The 18414-nt window shown below is 49.8% G+C and overlaps 1 protein-coding gene across 2 annotated transcripts in view; it reads left to right on the top strand.

Moving 5' to 3' along the window:
• anln (anillin, actin binding protein) overlaps positions 1-18414 on the top strand; it is a 156550-nt gene that overhangs the window by 30757 nt on the left and 107379 nt on the right. For both annotated transcript variants that reach the window (XM_038796920.1, XM_038796921.1), the window contains exon 4: positions 12834-13168. In XM_038796920.1, the coding sequence (XP_038652848.1) occupies positions 12834-13168 (335 nt within the window). The remainder of the gene's footprint in view (positions 1-12833; positions 13169-18414) is intronic.

Raw genomic sequence — 18414 nt, 5'->3', positions numbered from 1 at the left:
CAGATGGAGTTTAACCCTGATAGTGCGAGGTGATTCATTTTGGTAGAAAAAATTTGAATGCGGATTACAGGGTCAACGGCAGGGTTCTGAGGAATGTGGAGGAACAGAGAGATCTTGGGGTTCGTGTCCACAGATCTCTGAAGGTTGCCACTCAAGTGGATAGAGCCGTGAAGCAGGCTTATAGTGAGTTAGCGTTTATTAACAGGGGGCTTGAGTTTAAGAGCTGTGGGGTTATGCTGCAACTATACATGACCCTGGATAGACCACATTTGGATTATGCAGTTCTGGTCACCTCATTATAGGAAGGATGTGGAAGCATTGGAAAGGGTGCAAAGGAGATTTACCAGGATGCTGCCTGGTTTGCAGAATTGGTCTTATGAGGAAAGGTTGAGGGAGCTAGGGATTTTCTCTTTGGAGTGGAGGAGGATGAGAGGCGACTTAATAAAGGTTTATAAGATGATGAGGGGGATAGATAGAGTGGACGTTCAGAGACTATTTCCTCGGGTGGATGTAGCTGTTACAAGGGGGCATAACTATAAGATTCAGGGTGGGAGATATAGGAGGGATATCTGAGGTAGGTTCTTTACTCAGAGTGGTTAGGGTGTGGAATGGACTGCCTGTTGTGATAGTGGAGTCAGACACTTTAGGAACTTTCAAGTGGTTATTGGATAGGCACATGGAGCACACCAGAATGACAGGGAGTGGGATAGCTTGATCTTGGTTTCGGACAATGCTCGGCACAACATCGAGGGCCGAAGGGCCTGTTCTGTGCTGTACTGTTCTATGTTCTATATGTAGCAAGGCTTAAAGGACTGTTTCAGAGCAGAATGGTGATGGCATTGGCACCTAGCAGATCAAAAGGTCTTTCAATACACAATCTAGAGTTAAAAGAACAGTTGGTCAGAGCTGTTGGGGAGATCAGAGATTGATGGAACTGAGGGTATAGAGAGATTTGTAGACTGTGATTTAGGATTTTGAAGCCAGTGTACAGGGCCAGCAGCACATGTTATTGTCAGTAGAGTTAGTGAGGATGAATAATTGCTAAGTGGCACTTTCTTCACTTAATTCTTGGGTTCTGGACAAGGTTAGTAAGGCAAGGGTGTGTCGTCCATCTCTTTAGATGACCATGATGATGAGCTGCCTTCTTTAACCATTGCAATGGAGAACGTACTCTCATAGTGTTGTTGCATAGTTTCAGGATTTTGATCCAGTAATGATGAAGGAATGGTGAGTTATATCCAAATTGAGATGATGTATAATTTGGTTGTGGTGTTCCCATTAAATGACAATGAAATTCTGGTTGCATTAGAGCTTTAGTAAGGTTGAAGCTTACAAGGCTGTTGATTCTGGAAGCGGCAAACGGATGGCAGATATAGTAGTATGATGAGAGAGGACATGGGTGAGATTTTAGGGCTGGAAGTGAGATTGCGTATGGGGTTTAAAGATGAGTTCAAGTCAAAAATGCTTTAACCATGCAATTCATGTAGTGGTTGTGGTCAGAAAAGCAGAGTTTCTGGTGATAGCCAAACAAGATGGCATTGGACTTTCCAGTGTTCTCCGCTGGGAAGTTTTGTATCATCCAGGGCTTCCATGTTAGGTAGCCAGACAAAGGAGCTGCAATTGTGGAGCCAAGGTTGTCCGTTGAGAGAGTATGGTCACATACGATGGAATGTGACCACAAATTTAAAAAAACTAACTAATTCCTCCGGTTTTAACTCTGACTATGAAGGCCTGGCATTCTCCTTTCATACCTTTAACACTTATCTTCCCATCCCATGCCATCTGTTTATTTAGTTTGAAAAGTATGAAAATACATATAAAAGATAAACTTCTTTGTGCTTCTATGAAAATCAGACTTGGAATTCAATGTTTTGAACAATCTGTGTATATCCGTGGGAGAACTTTGGGCAAGCTATTTGCTTCATGCAAAATGATGTGGATGCACATGGGTGACAATCTAGTTTGCATCAATGGTATTGATGCTATTGGAGTGGAGATCTCTGATTTTGTTTTAAATATTGGGTGACAGTGTCAGAAAAAATGGCTGCAATTTAGCGACCATGCCTAACCATGGGAGTAAATCCTGTAATGGCTGCTGAATCCTGCGAGAGGCCCAAAACGGGATTTGTGCTGGCGAGATTTATGAACACCATCTCCCTCTGATGACATATCAGGTACATGCCTAAGAAGGGTGTGAGCCTGATTAGTGTATATTGTAATATATTTACCTGTTATTAGCTTGAGGCTCCTACTTTCTGCCCTCAATGTAGCATCCCACCCAGCCAGCGTGATGTCACGCTGTCCCCAATCACTACTAGTTTTCAAAAACAAAAACCAATCATACAATCCCTACGGTGCAAAGGAGGCCATTCAGCTCATAAAGTCTGCACTGACCCACTGAAAGAGCCACCGAGATAGATCCATGACCCCACCCTATCCCTTAACCCCACCTAACCTTTCAGACAATGGGGCAGTTTAGCATGGCGGATCCACCTAACTTGTACATCTTTGGGCTGTGGGAGGAAACAGTGGCACCTGGAGGGAACCCATGCAGGCACTGGGAGAGAGTGCAAACTCTACAAACATGAACTCCGGTCCCTGGTGCTGTGAGGCAGCAGTGCTAACCATTGTGCTGCCCAGTCGTGATGACAACACAAGCGGCGCACAGGTAAGTATAGTGAGGGACTTGGCACGCCGATGTGAGGGGACGGGGTGCACTGCCAGTGAGGGGATGGGCACGCTGAGGGGAAGGGTATGGGCACACCGAGGGGGAGGGGGAATGCTGCCGGGGAGGGGGGTGACACCTGTGGAGGGGGAAAGGAGAAATATAAGCGCCAGAAAATCTTGAATTAAAAATTCAGTTGTACAACTGGAGGGAGGCATGCCAGTTTTCAGTCTGAACCTGACTGACCGCCACATTTCGGGAAGATTCCGCCCAATGTGTTTGGGCAACAAATACAGCAAGCAGACCAGTGGAATGGAAGCACTCTGAAGAAATATTTTGCCACGCATACTTTTGTTTTTCATGGAGCAAGTTGATTGCTTGCACAAGCCAATAGAGAATTTGTAGATGGGATATTTGGTGCAGGTATAAACTCTGATATACCTAAGGCATGCACATATTTGCAGTGATTCTGCAGTCTGCTCTTAATGCTTGATGCACTATTGATGAGACACTGTAGTTTGGTAATAATGTAGCTCCCCTTAACTGTCCTGCCTGTGGTGATCTTTGTGAGGGGTTTCCAGGATCGTAGACCTAGTGATCATCCAAAGATACATAAAGCTCTTTTTAAAGAACTAAACTAACTTTATTTTAGCACAACTAAATGTGAGTTCGACACTTATTCCAAATAGCAACATACATATAAGAATGAAACTACACTCACTCACACGATCTATATTTATTAACTATAACAATTATATATATTTTTGTAAATAATTTTTATTCGAGTTTTCACAAATTATCAACAACAAAAACACAAAGAAATAAGAGCAACCCCCCCTCCCCCCGTATACACAAATAATAAATTAACAGAAATATATCAACAAATAGGCAAATATACACACCTAATCAAGAAAAACAAACGAACCCTCTCCAATTTAATAAACCCAGCCATATCGTTGACCCAGGATTCCACGCCTGGGGGCCTCGCATCCTTCCACTGAAGAAGAATCCTTCACCAGGCTACCAGGGACGCAAAGATCAGAATACCGGCCTCTCTCCTCCTGCACTCCCGGCTCCTCTGCCACCCCAAATATTGCGAGCCCCCAGCCCGGCTCAACCCTGGAACCAACCACCCTCTACATCGTCTCTGCTACGCCCCTCCAAAAGTCCTCCAGCGCTGGGCACACCCAGAACACGTGGGTGTTGTTTGCTGGGCTCCCTGAGCACCTAACACATGTGTCCTCACTCCCAAAGAACCGGCCCAGCCTTGCCCCGGTCATGTGCGCCCTATGCAGCACCTTGAATTGTATTAAGATGAGCCTCGCGCAAGAGGACGAGGAATTCACCCTCCCCAGGGCATCCGCCCATGTCCCCTCGTTGATCTCCTCACCCAACTCCTCCTCCCACTTACCCTTCAGCTCCTCCACTGAGGCCTCCTCCTCCTGCATCACCTGGTATGTTGCCGAGATCCTCCCCTCTCCAACCCACATCCCTGAAAGCACCCTGTCCTAGACCCTCCGTGGCGGCAACAGTGGGAACTCCACCTGCCGCCGAACAAACGTGTTTACCTGCATATATCTGAAGGAGTTCCCCGGGGGGGGAGGCCAAACTTCCCCTCCAGCTCACCCAGGCTTGCGAACTTCCCATCAACAAACGGGTCTCCCATTCTTCTAATACCTGCCCTGTGCCAACTCAGGAACCCTCTGTCCATTCTCCCCGGGACAAACCGGTGGTTCCCCCATATCGGGGACCACACCGAGGCCCCCACCTCCCCCCTGTGCCATCTGCATTGCCCCCAAATTTTGAGGGTAGCCGCCACCACCGGGTTTGTGTTATACCTACGAGGAAGCGGAAACGGCGCCGTCACCAGTGCCTCCAGGCTCGTGTCCACACAGGACGCCATCTCCAACCTCTTCCATGCCGCCCCTTCCCCCTCTATCACCCACTTGCATACCATCGCCATGTTGGTATCCACCACCGTGGATATCTAAGGAAATAAGGGAGAGTATCAAATTGAAGGAAAAAGCATATAAAGTGGCAAAGATTGCTGGGAGATTAGAGGACTGGGAAATCTTTAGGGGGCAACAGAAAGCTACTAAAAAAGCTATAAAGAAGAGTAAAATAGAGTATGAGAGTAAACTTGCTCAGAATATAAAAACAGACAGTAAAAGTTTTTACAAATATATAAGACAAAAAAGAGTGGCTAAGGTAAATATTGGTCCTTTAGAGGATGAGAAGGGAGTTTTAATAATGGGAAATGAGGAAATGGCTGAGGAACTGAACAGGTTTTTTGGGTCGGTCTTCACAGTGGAAGACACAAATAACATGCCAGCGACTGATAGAAATGAGGCTATGACAGGTGAGGACCTTGAGAGGATTGTTATCACTAAGGAGGTAGTGATGGGGAAGCTAATGGGGCTACAGGTAAACAAGTCTCCTGGCCCTGATGGAATGCATCCCAGAGTGCTAAAAGAGATGGCTAGGGAAATTGCAGATGCACTAGTGATAATTTACCGAAATTCACTAGACTCTGGGGTGGTCCCGGTGGATTGGAAATTAGCAAACGTGACGCCACTGTTTAAAAAAGGAGGTAGGCAGAAAGCAGGAAATTATAGGCCAGTGAGTTTAACTTCGGTAATAGGAAGATGCTGGAATCTATCATCAAGGAAGAAATTGCAAGGCATCTGGATAGAAATTGTCCCATTGGGCAGACGCAGCATGGGTTCGTAAAAGGCAGGTCGTGCCTAACTAATTTAGTGGAATTTTTTGAGGACATTACCAGTGCAGTAGATAACGGGGAGCCGATGGATGTGGTATATCTGGATTTCCAGAAAGCCTTTGACAAGGTGCCACACAAAAGGTTGCTGCATAAGATAAAGATGCATGGCATTAAGGGTAAAGTAGTAGCATGGATAGAGGATTGGTTAATTAATAGAAAGCAAAGAGTTGGGATAAATGGGTGTTTCTCTGGTTGGCAATCAGTAGCTAGTGGTGTCCCTCAGGGATCCGTGTTGGGCCCACAATTGTTCACAATTTACATTGATGATTTGGAGTTGGGGACCAAGGGCAATGTGTCCAAGTTTGCAGATGACACTAAGATGAGTGGTAAAGCGAAAAGTGCAGAGGATACTGGAAGTCTGCAGAGGGATTTGGATAGGTTAAGTGAATGGGCTCGGGTCTGGCAGATGGAATACAATGTTGACAAATGTGAGGTTATCCATTTTGGTAGGAATAACAGCAAACGGGATTATTATTTAAACGATAAAATATTAAAGCATGCCGCTGTTCAGAGAGACTTGGGTGTGCTAGTGCATGAGTCACAGAAGGTTGGTTTACAAGTGCAACAGGTGATTAAGAAGGCAAATGGAATTTTGTCCTTCATTGCTAGAGGGATGGAGTTTAAGACTAGGGAGGTTATGTTGCAATTGTATAAGGTGTTAGTGCGGCCACACCTGGAGTATTGTGTTCAGTTTTGGTCTCCTTACTTGAGAAAGGACGTACTGGCGCTGGAGGGTGTGCAGAGGAGATTCACTAGGTTAATCCCAGAGCTGAAGGGGTTGGATTATGAGGAGAGGTTGAGTAGACTGGGACTGTACTCGTTGGAATTTAGAAGGATGAGGGGGGATCTTATAGAAACATTTAAAATTATGAAGGGAATAGATAGGATAGATGCGGGCAGGTTGTTTCCACTGGCGGGTGACAGCAGAACTAGGGGGCATAGCCTCAAAATAAGGGGAAGTAGATTTAGAACTGAGTTTAGGAGGAACTTCTTCACCCAAAGGGTTGTGAATCTATGGAATTCCTTGCCCAGTGAAGCAGTTGAGGCTCCTTCATTACATGTTTTTAAGGTAAAGATAGATAGTTTTTTGAAGAATAAAGGGATTAAGGGTTATGGTGTTCGGGCCGGAAAGTGGAGCTGAGTCCACAAAAGATCAGCCATGATCTAATTGAATGGCGGAGCAGGCTCAAGGGGCCAGATGGCCTACTCCTGCTCCTAGTTCTTATGTTCTTATGTTATGTTCTTATGTTGGCGGCCCAATAATATCCACAGAGGTTAGGCAACGCCAACCCACCCCCCTATCCCTGCTCCGCTCCAGGAACACCCTTCTCACCCTCGGGATCTTCTGCGCCCATACAAACCCCATAACGCTCCTGTTAACCCGCCTGAAGAAGGCCTTGGGGATCAGGATGGGGAGGCATTGGAATAGGAACAAAAACCTCGGGAGCACCGTCATTTTAACTGACTGCACCCTACCAGCAGGGAGAGTAGCAGCATGTCCCACCTCTTAAACTCCTCCTCCATCTGCTCCACCAGCCTCGTGAAGTTAAGCTTATGCATGGCCCCAGAGCTCCTAGCCACCTGGACCCCCAGGTACCTGAAACTCCTCTCCGCCCTTTTTAGCGGGAGCTCACTAATCCCCCCTCTCCTGGTCCCCTGGGTGCACTGCGAATAACTCTCTCTTCCCCATATTGAGCTTGTACCCGGAGAAATCTCCAAACTCCCTAAGGATCCTCATCACCTCCGGCATTCCCCTCACGGGTCCGCCACATATAGCAGTAGATCATCTGCATAGAGCGACACCCGATGCTCCTCCCCACCCCGCACTAACCCCCTCCAGTTCCTCGACTCCTTCAATGCCATGGCCAGGGGTTTGATCGCCAGCGCAAAGAGCAGGGGGGACAGGGGGCATCCCTGCCTCGCCCCCCCGGTGCAGCCGGAAATACTCTGACCTCCTTCTGTTCGTGGCCACACTCGCCACAGGGGCCTCATATAGCAACCTCACCCACCTGATGAACCCCTCCCCAAACCTTTTCAGCACCTCCCACAGGTACCCCCATTCCACCCTATCAAAGGCCTTCTCCGCATCCATCGCCGCACTATCTCCGCCTCCCCTTCCACAGCCGGCATCATTATAATATTCAAGAGCCTCCGTACATTAGTATTCAACTGCCTGAGAGCACTTCCGGTCGGCAAGCGGAGCGGTCGCACGGAGATGGGCTCCCGCAAGGTAACGAAGTCGGGGCCTTTCTCTCCGTAGCAGCAAAGAGCAGGGAAGGGAAGGAAAGGGACTCCCCCAAAACAAACCTGTCGGCGGAGGATCCTCGGCGGCGGCAGCAGGAGCGGTTCGGCGGCAGCAGGAGCGGCACGGCGGTGGCAGGTCCCCCCCCCCAAACGCAGGCCAGGAGCGGTGCGGCAGCGTCCAGGACTGAAGTGGGGCCCAGCCGGCGGCAGCGACCAGCAACCTAACCACCCCCACCGGGAGGACGCGGGGTGCGAAGTGCGGCAGCAGGGACCGAGCAGCGGGGACCGGCCCAACCCCCCCCCCCCCCCCCACCCCTGAACCGGCAGCGACCACCACGAGGCAAGGACAAAGGGACTGGGTAAAAGCCTCTCTCTCTCTCTCTCTCCTGGGTGAGTGAGGAGAAAGGAAGGGGGAGAAAAAAAAAAGGAGTTTTTTAAATCCAAAAGAAAACTGTTAAAGAGAGAGGGGGCGAGGTATATATATTATTTTCTCTCTTTTTACACTCACTCCCATCAAAGTAAGCCCACCTGAGAGGAGTTGCATAAAAGTGGGGGGGGGGGGGGGGGGGGGGGGGGGGAGAAGAGAAAATAATTAATAAATAAATAAAATAAAGTGGTGAAGGGAAGGAGGGGGGGAAGGAAGAGACTTAAAAAAAAGTATTTAAAAATAAATAAATAAATAAAATAAAAATAGGGTGCGGAAAAGGGGGGAAAAGAAAAACAAGGGGAGAAGAAAAGATGAAAGGGAAGGGGAGAAAAAAACGGCAGAAGGGAGCCAAGGGAGAGGGGGCACCAGAAGCAGAAGGAACAAAGGGCAAGCCAGCTCAGGCGAGCGAATCAGCACACGAAGCGGCGGGACGGATGTATCGCCGCATCAAAAAGAGCTGGACAGACAGGTGCCCTTTCCCCTGGGGCTAGAGGGGGGCTGGAATTGGAAGGCAGCCTTTACCGAGGTGCTGAGGGAGCAGCTGCAGGCAATCAAGGGGAAAGCAGATGCAGAGGCCGCAGTACAGGCAGCAGTGGCCAGGGCCATGTCAGGTGCAGCAGGCTCTGACCAGATTGGAGGAGAAAGTGGATGCCCAAGGGGAGAAACTGGAAGCCCAAGGGGAGAAACTGGAAGCCCATGAGGCAACCATTAAAGAGCTGGAGAAAGCAGCGGCCGGCATGAGCGACCGGGTCATGGCCCTGGAGAGGGAAGTGGCGAGACTGGGCGCAACACAGGGGAGCCTGAAGGGCAGGGTAGATGACCAGGAAAACTGCTCGAGAAGGCAAAATGTTAGGATAGTGGGCCTGCCAGAGGGGACCGAGGGTAGAAACCCCACAGCATACGTGGCTGCGATGCTGAGCAACTTGGTGGGGAGGAACACTTTCCCCACCCCACCGGAAATGGACAGAGCACATCGGTCGCTGCGCCCGAAGCCCAAGGCAGGGGAACAACCGAGAGCAGTCATAGCTCCTCTCCCCCCCCCCCCCCCCCCCCCCCCCGCCCCCGCGTACCTCCTGTCCACCCTCACCATCTCCCCCACCAACCTCTCCCTCTCTCTCTTTCCCCCCCTCTCCTTGTGTGCCCTAATGAAGATCAGCTCTCCTCTGACCACCGCCTTCAGAGCCTCTCAGACCATCCTGCTTGCACCTCCCCATTGTCATTAGCCTCCAGACACCTCTCTATACACCTCCGGACCCGCCCGCTCACCTCCTCGTCCGCCAACAACCCCACCTCAAGGCGCCACAGCGGGCACTGGTCCCTCTCCTCCCCCAACTCGAGGTCCACCCAATGCGGAGCATGATCAGAGATGGCTATCGCCGAGTACTCTGTATCCTCTACCCTCGGAATCGGCGCCCTGCTCATGACAAAAAAGTCAATCCGGGAGTAGGCCTTGTGGACATGAAATGAAATGAAATGAAAATCGCTTATTGTCACGAGTAGGCTTCAATGAAGTTACTGTGAAAAGCCCCTAGTCGCCACATTCCGGCGCCTGTCCGGGGAGGCTGGTACGGGAATCGAACCGTGCTGCTGGCCTGCTTGGTCTCCTTTAAAAGCCAGCGATTTAGCCTGGTGAGCTAAACGACATGGGAGAAGAATGAAAATTCCCTGACCCCCGGCTCGCAAACCTCCATGGGTCCACCCCTCCCATCTGGTCCATGAATCCCCATAGCACCTTGGCTGCCGCCGGCCTCCTCCCGTCCTAGACCTAGAGCGATCCAGTGCCGGGTCCAGCACCGTGTTGAAATCCCCCCCCCATTATTAGGCCCCCTGTCTCCAGGTCCGGAATCCGGCCCAGCATACGCTGCATGAACCTCTCATCGTCCCAATTCGGGGCGTATACATTGACCAACACCACCCGCTCCCCCTGCAGCTTGCCACTTACTATCACATACCTACCGCCATTGTTTGCCTCGACGCCTCGAACGACACTCTCTTCCCCACCAAGATCGCCAACCCCCGATTTTTTTGTATCCAAACCCGAATGAAACACCTGCCCTACCCACCCCTTTCTCAACCGTACCTGATCCGCCACCCTCGGGTGCGTCTCTTGAAGCATGGCCACATCCGCCTTCAGCCCCTTCAAGTGCGCGAACACCCGGGCCCACTTGACTGGCCCATTCAGTCCCCTTACATTGCAGGTTATCAGCAGGATCAGGGGGCTACTCGCCCCCCTCCCCTGCCGACTAGCCATAGCCCTTCCGAGGCCAGCCACATGCCCGCGGTGCCCGCGGCCCCCTCACTGACTCCCGCCACGCCATCGACCCCTCCCGGTGTGGAGCCCCCCCCCCCAGGTCCACCAGCAGGCTCTCATCCTCCCCATTCCACTCCCAGCGTGGGAGAAAAGCCCGCGCTTCCCTGCTCTGGCCCCGCCCCCTTCAACCCATAGCACGGGAAAAAGCCCGTGCTTTCCACTCACCTGGCCCCACCTCCTCTGGCGCTGCTCCCTTTCCATGCCCGGTCCCACTACCCCCAACTCAGGCCACTCAGTCCGAGTCCAGTTTTTCGGCCTGAACAAAGGCCCACGCCTCCTCCGGGGACTCAAAATAGTGGTGTCGATCCATGTAGGTGACCCACAGACACGCCGGCTGCATCATACCGAACTTAACCCCCCCTCCTGTGCAACACTGCCTTCGCCCGATTGTAGCCGGCCCTCTTCTTCGCCATCTGCGCGCTCCAATCCTGGTAGATCCGGACCTCCGCGTTCTCCCACCTGCTGCTCCGCTCCTTCTTGGCCCACCTTAACACACTCTCTCGGTCAGCAAACCGGTGGAACCGCACCAGCACCGCCAACGGCGGCTTGCTTCCTCGCCAATTCAGCATGATGACCACGTAGGCCCCCACGTCCGATCCCTCCAGCCCCTCCGGGTGGCCCAGGATCCTCAGGTTCTTCCGCCTTGACCGGTTCTCCATCTCCTCGAACCTCGCCTGCCATTTCTTGTGGAGCGCCTCGTGCGCCTCCACCTTCACCGCCAGGCCGAGGATCTCGTCCTTGTTTTCCGAGACCTTTTGCCGGCCTCCCGGATCGGCGCCCCTTGGGCCGTCTGGGTCTCCAGCAGCTTATCGATTGAAGCTTTCATCGGCTCCAGCAGCTCTGCTTTCAGTTCCTGAAAAAACAGCGCTGGAGCAACTCCTGCTGCTCCTGCGCCCACTGTATCCACGCAGCCTGGTCCCCGCCCGCCACCATCTTGGTCCTCCTCCCTCGCACCTTTCTTTGCTTCAGTGCCACTTTTGTAATCGCCCCACTCCTGGTCCAATCCATACACTATCAGGGGAATGTTGCTGTCCCCTTCCCACACCGGGAAACGTCAAACAAGCGCCGTTACGGGCCCAAAGGTCCGTTGCTAGCGGGAGCTGCTGAACGTGCGACTTAGCTCCGCATAGCCGCAACCGGAAATCCATAACAATTATATTTTAACTAACTCTGTAATACACTGTGAATCTAATCTCCTCGAAGTCCAACATAATCGTCCCAGAAATCTAAGAGCCTGTGCAATATATGGCACTGTCCTTTAGCTCCCTCTAGTGGCAAGGCTTAACATAACATTAACACTTTACATGCTTTACATTTGTATAATGTCACACTGCCTTGTTGGTTTCTTTGGCAGCTTGAGAAATGACAAAAATTTGATGTTTTGAAACTATGCTTTTAACCATCAAGGTTAAATTTTACTTGCATGCATCATTTTTTCTTGAAAAGATGGCCGATTTATTGGAAGCAAAGCCAAATTTTTGTTTTTAAATTTGGAGTACCCAATTCATTTTTTCCAATTAAGGGCAATTTAGTGTGGCCAATCCACCTAGCCTGCCCAACCTTTGGGTTGTGGAGGCGAAACCCACGCAAACACGGGGAGAATGTGCAAACTCCACTCGGACAGTGACCCAGAGCCGGGATCAAACCTGGAACATCAGCGCCGTGAGGCAGCAGGCCTACCCCATTGCACCACCGTGCTGCCCAAAAGCCAAATCTTTTTGTTCTTTCTGAATAAATACCTTTTAAAAATTGATAAATCAAGCTCAAATGTAATAATTTTACTATATTTTGTAACTATCTTAATGGGCTGAGATAGACAGAATTGCATTAATATGAGACTGTTGGCTTTCAGTGATGGTATTGCTGCAATGGGGGGAGCCTTTGGCTTCATGGTGTGCAAACTAATTAATAATCAAATTAATGATGAGGATGGCAGAATTCCCTGGAGATGCTGGTACTGTAATGTTAAAGGAAAAGGAAATTGCTGAGAATATTTCCAGCTGAAAATAAGAAGAGTCCCACATTAGAGACTTGAAATGACGGGTCTCTGAGGAACTAAAGAAATTACTTTAAATTGCAAATACTTCCTGATATAGAAGTCTTGACTTTTCATTGAATGGTATTTTGAACACTTGTGCAATGCTGATTATATAACACTACTCTCAATGTTTTTGAGAATCTAGTCTTTTAAGCCTAACCGTTTAATATAAAGTAAGATGAAAATATTTATAACAAGGTCTTCAATGTTGGAGTGTTTTTATTTAACATTTATTGAATGCTGATTGTAATCACGATTTTTAGATAAACTGTGCTAGAAATAAAATACTCCGTAATTGCATCTATTACAAAATTGAATTTGAAGCTCCAAGTGATTTCCTTTTCTCATCGTTTGCATCTGCTTAAGCAGGTAATGAAATTGATTTGCCTGCATCATCTGTACAGTCACTGAAGCCAGCTACTCCTCCACCTCAGCCGACGGTGAGTGCAGTTGAGTCTAAAACTCCAGCTGAAAGAAGAAGACGCTTTGAGAACCTTGCCGCAACAATTAGCTCCTGGGATGACGACTTGAGCCACCCAACTATAAAACAAAACAAACCACCAGAACAGCCTGGTACTGCTTGTTTATCAGTTTTCCCTACAGCAAACCGAGTTGCAGCTACAGACGATAAACAACCAGCTACAACGAGCACTCAAAGACTTATAGAAGGAACAGTTAATAAAAAAGCCGTTTCTGTTTCACAGGTAGGTGAAGAGAAAAAAAAAAATCAAAAATCTTAAGTCAAGTGTGAATCTCGGTGTCTCCTTATTTTGTTTTTTCTAATATATTCTAATTTAGTAATCCTGTGGAATTTGCCTTTACTTTCTGTCTTTAATGATTGAAAGTACCGTGTAGCTTTTAAGAAAGGGTATAGATTTATTAGCTCATGCACTTGAAAAACATGTTTTGTATTGTTTGAATTTTTTGAATAAAATAGTTACCTGTTTATTATCTTAGACAAACATTTTATGGTTACTATTTTCCCCAATCACCGTGGAATTTTCTAGAATGAATCTCATGCCTTATGCTGTTATTCAATTTAGTTTGTCTAAAAACAGAAAATTCTCAGCAGGTCAGGCAGCAAAAAGGTGGTATTTCAAGCTGATTGTCTTTCTAAAGAAAATTTTAGTTGGGACCCGACTGCCTTCAAGTTCTTTGCCTCAAGAGATATCTTTTTCAATATGTCGGTCTAGCAAGTGGGACCGACTGCCTTCAAGTTCTTTGCCTCAAGAGATATCTTTTTCAATATGTCGGTCTAGCAAGTGAGCATTGGCCGAGTATTTAACTGTAGCTGAGTGGAACTGTTACCCATCACAGTTGAACTTAGATTTATGCTTATCAGATGCTGACAAGCATTTGTTAATAATCAAGAGTGATGTTCTGAGATTTTTAACGTTCAACTAGGAGAAACCCATTTGTAGTTTTCTGGTTCAATAACATATCAAATCAGGACCAAGTTACATGGTGACTTTGGTAAATTGGCCACTGGTAGAATTCCACTGCAATGTTAAAACACAGCATAACTTGGGGATATTTGTTCAGATGCCCAATGCACTTGACTTGCAACGTATTACAGTAGTAAACTATGGTAGATCTTTAGTGATACCCCAGCAGATAGCTCCGGTCCTTTTAGCACAGAATGGAAATTAGTGGCTTTTAGCCTCATTCAGAGGTTGATTATAGCAAATCCCCAGAGACTGTTGTGTTCGGGAGGAAAAGCAAAATAGAAAAACAATTTAACAAAAAACAATTTAAACTTGAATTCTGGATTAACAAGTGCAAAATAATTTAGGTGCAAGAGCAAGTAAAACAATTGTTTGAAAGTATTTTTATTTGACAAATTTTCAACATTTTTACAATACAAAAAACAACCCCCCCCCCCCCCCCCCCCCCAACTCGGCAGTCAACGGTAAACAACTCCTGAAAGAGCATGATGAGCAAGTCCCAACAATTGTAGAACCCCTCATTCGCCCCCTCAGCGCAAACTTTACCTTTTCCAAAACTCCAGCAGGTCCCCCTGCCACGCCGAGGTACAGGGTGGAGAAGCTGACCTCCACCCCAACAAGACCCACCTATGAGCAATCAGCGGGCAAACATCTGCCCCACACCTGCCTGTAGCTCCGGCCATCCGACACCCTGAATATCACTTCCAGGGAACCCGGATCCACCCCTGGGATTGTACTAAACACCGTCCTTAAATCTTCCCAGCTTCGGGCAGGACCAAAACATGTGAACATGATTCGCAGGGCCCCTCCCATATTGATCACAGGCATCCTCCACCCCCTCAAATAGCTGGCTCACCCTTGATTTTGTTAGGTACGCCATGTACACTACGGTCAGCTATATCCACCTCAACCTTATGCACAAAGTAGAGGCATTCACCTTCCGCAGCACCGTCCTCAGCTCTTCCTGCCACTTTGCCTTCATCCTCTTCATAGACCTATATACCCCTCCAGAATCCTCCTCTCCAACCCCCCCACGCGCCAACCCATAGTTCTGGCCCAATCCCTCCAAAGTCGCAAATTGCCCCCCAGGAACAAATTCTTCATTTTCTTAATCCCCCTCTCCCATCCCCAAAACCTCGCATCCATCCTCCTCAGCTCAAACCCATGATTCCTCCGAATCGTCATCCCCCTGACCCAGCTTAAAGTGCTGTCTAAACTGCCTACAAATCTTCAATGTGGCTACCACCACCGGACTTGCCAAACACTTCCCCGGGGCCATCGTTGCTAGCGCCCGCAACCCTGACCCCCTTGAAGAACCCTCCTCCAGCTTTACCCACAAACACCCCCCCCCCCCCCCCCGTCTCCTCCCTTCAGCCCCGCACCGTCTCTGCACTCACCACCCAATAATAATACAGAAAGTTTGGGAGACCTGGTTTCCCCCGTTCCCGTCCCCTCTGCAGTATCACTCTCCTAATCTTAGTCACCACCCCTTCCCCCAAGATCAGCCTGTGCACCCCACTGAAGAAAGACTAAGGCAAAAAGGCCGGCAGACATTGAAACAAAAACTGAAATCGCAACAAAATATTAATTTTAATTACCTGTACCTGGCCTGCCAACAACAGAGGGAGATTGTCCCACCTTTTTTTAAAAATAATTTTTATTGAAGAAATTTTTCAAAATACAAACATTTTAACCCCCCCTACATTTACATTTAAATTATAGCAAAACAAAGTCAGACCCCCCTACTTAACAAAAAAAAAGTCCCCCCCACCCCCTAATCGCGCGTCCCCCCCACCCCCCGCCGGCGAACCGACAGTCAGACCAACTTATCATTTCTGGCAGTGTCCTCGGGCAGGCCTTGCCCGTGCCACCACCGCTACCGTACTTCCTTCGTTGTTGTCTCCCCTCCCCCCCCCCTCCCCCCCCCTCCCTCCCGCCCTCCCCTCCCCTCCCGGGTTGCTGCTGTCACGGCCTCAGTTTCTATCTCTGATCTAAGAGGTCCAGGAAGGGTTGCCATCGCCTGAAAAACCCCTGCACCGACCCTCTCAGGGCGAATTTGATCCTTTCCAATTGGATGAAGTTTGCCATGTCGTTTAACCAGGTGTTAACACTTGGAGGCCTGTCGTCCCTCCACTGAATCAAGATCCTCCTCTGAGCCACCAGGGACGCAAAGGCTAATATTCCAGCCTCCCTCGCCTCCTGTACCCCCGGTTCCACCCCAACCCCGAATATCGCAAGTCCCCATCCTGGCTTGACCCTGGACCCCACCACTCTCGACACCGTCCCTGCCACCCCCTTCCAGAACTCCTCCAGTGCCGGACATGCCCAAAACATATGTGCATGATTCGCAGGGCTTCCCGAACATCTAATACACCTGTCTTCACCCCCGAAAAACCGACTCATCCTTGTCCCCGTCATGTGGGCTCTATGCAGTACCTTAAATTGAATGAGACTTAGTCTCGCACATGACGACGACGAGTTGACCCTCTCCAGGGCGTCTGCCCATGTCCCGTCCTCTATCTGTTCCCCCAGCTCTAACTCCCACTTATCTTTCAGCTCCACTACTGGTACCTCCTCCACCTCCTGCATAATCTTATAGATGTCCGAGATCTTCCCCTCCCCGACCCAGACCCCTGATAGCACCCTATCACTCACCCCCCTGTCGGGAAGCGCGGGGAACCCCTCTACCTGTCGTCTGGCAAATGCCTTCACTTGGAGGTACCTGAACGTGTTCCCCGGGGGGAGCCCAAATTTCTCCTCCAGCTCTCCCAAGCTCGCAAACCTCCCCTCTATAAACAAGTCCCTCAGTTGTCTAATACCCTCTGCCAGCTCTGGAATCCCCCTCCTGTATTTCCCGGCGCAAATCTGTGGTTCCCTCTTAGTGGTGCCCCTATCAGACCTCCCACTTCCCCCCTGTGTCGCCTCCACTGCCCCCAGATCTTGAGGGTGGCCGCCACCACCGGGCTCGTGGTATACCTCGTGGGAGGGAGCGGCCATGGTGCCGTTACCAGTGCCCCTAAGCTTATGTTGCCGCAGGACGCCCTCTCCATACGCTTCCAGGCTGCCCCCTCCCCTTCCATCATCCACTTTCGTACCATCGATGTATTTGCCGCCCAGTAATATCCTGAAAGGTTGGGTAACGCCAGCCCTCCACTATCCCTACTCCGCTCCAAAAAGACCCTTCTAACTCTCGGGGTGCCATGTGCCCACACATACCCCATGATACTACTCGTTACCTTCTTGAAAAAGGCCCTGGGGAGGAAGATGGGCAGACACTGGAACAAAAACAAGAACCTCGGGAGGACCGTCATTTTAACTGACTGCACCCTCCCTGCCAGCGACAGCGGTACCATATCCCACCTCTTAAACTCCTCCTCCATCTGTTCCACCAGTCTGGAAAAGTTCAATTTGTGGAGGGTCCCCCAGTTCTTTGCCACCTGCACCCCCAAATACCTAAAACTTTTAACTGCTCTTTTGAAGGGGAGCCTCCCAATTCCCTCCCCTTGGTCTCCCGAGTGTATTACAAAGACCTCACTTTTCCCCAGATTTAATTTATACCCCGAAAAGTCCCCGAACTCCGCTAGTATCCCCATTACCTCCGGCATTCCCCCCTCCGGGTCTGCCACATACAACAACAAATCATCCGCATAGAGCGAGACCCGATGTTCCTCCCCTCCCCTTGTCAGTCCTCTCCACCCCCCTGAACCCCTCAGTGCCATCGCCAACGGCTCAATCGCTAATGCAAAGAGTAAGGGAGATAGGGGACATCCCTGCCTAGTACCTCGATGGAGCCCAAAATATTCTGACCTCCTCCCGTTTGTTACCACACTTGCCATCGGAGCTGAATAGAGCAGTTTTACCCACTTGATAAATCCCTCCCCAAACCCAAACCTTTCCAACGTCTCCCACAAGTATTCCCACTCCACCCTGTCAAATGCCTTCTCCGCGTCCAGCGCTACCACTATCTCCGCCTCCCCTTCCACTGCTGGCATCATAATCACATTTAACAATCTCCGGACATTTGTGTTAAGTTGGCGTCCCTTCACGAACCCCATCTGGTCTTCATGGACTACCCCTGGCACACAGTCCTCTATCCTGGTTGCCAGGACCTTTGCTAACAGCTTGGCGTCAACATTCAGGAGGGAGATGGGCCTGTAGGACCCGCACTGGACCGGGTCCTTGTCCCGCTTCAAAATCAAGGTGATCAGGGCCTGTGACATTGTTGGGGGCAGAACCCCCCCCCTCGCGCGCCTCATTAAAGGCTCGCACCAGCACTGGACCCACCAAGTCCACAAATTTCCTGTAAAACTCCACCGGGAACCCATCCGGCCCCGGCGCCTTCCCCGCCTGCATCTGGCCTATCCCTTTAATTAGCTCCTGCAGCTCTATCGGCGCCCCCAACCCTTCTACCAGCTCCTCCTGTACCTTTGGGAACCCCAATTTGTCGAGAAAGTTCTTCATTCCCCCTCTCCTCTTCGGCGGTTCAGACCTATACAATTCCCTAT

This window comes from Scyliorhinus canicula, chromosome 5, assembly GCF_902713615.1.
Source record: "Scyliorhinus canicula chromosome 5, sScyCan1.1, whole genome shotgun sequence".
Classification (NCBI taxonomy): Eukaryota; Metazoa; Chordata; class Chondrichthyes; order Carcharhiniformes; family Scyliorhinidae; genus Scyliorhinus; species Scyliorhinus canicula.
The sequence above is the reverse complement of the archived record's forward strand: the minus strand, read 5'-3'. Positions and strand labels throughout refer to the sequence as shown.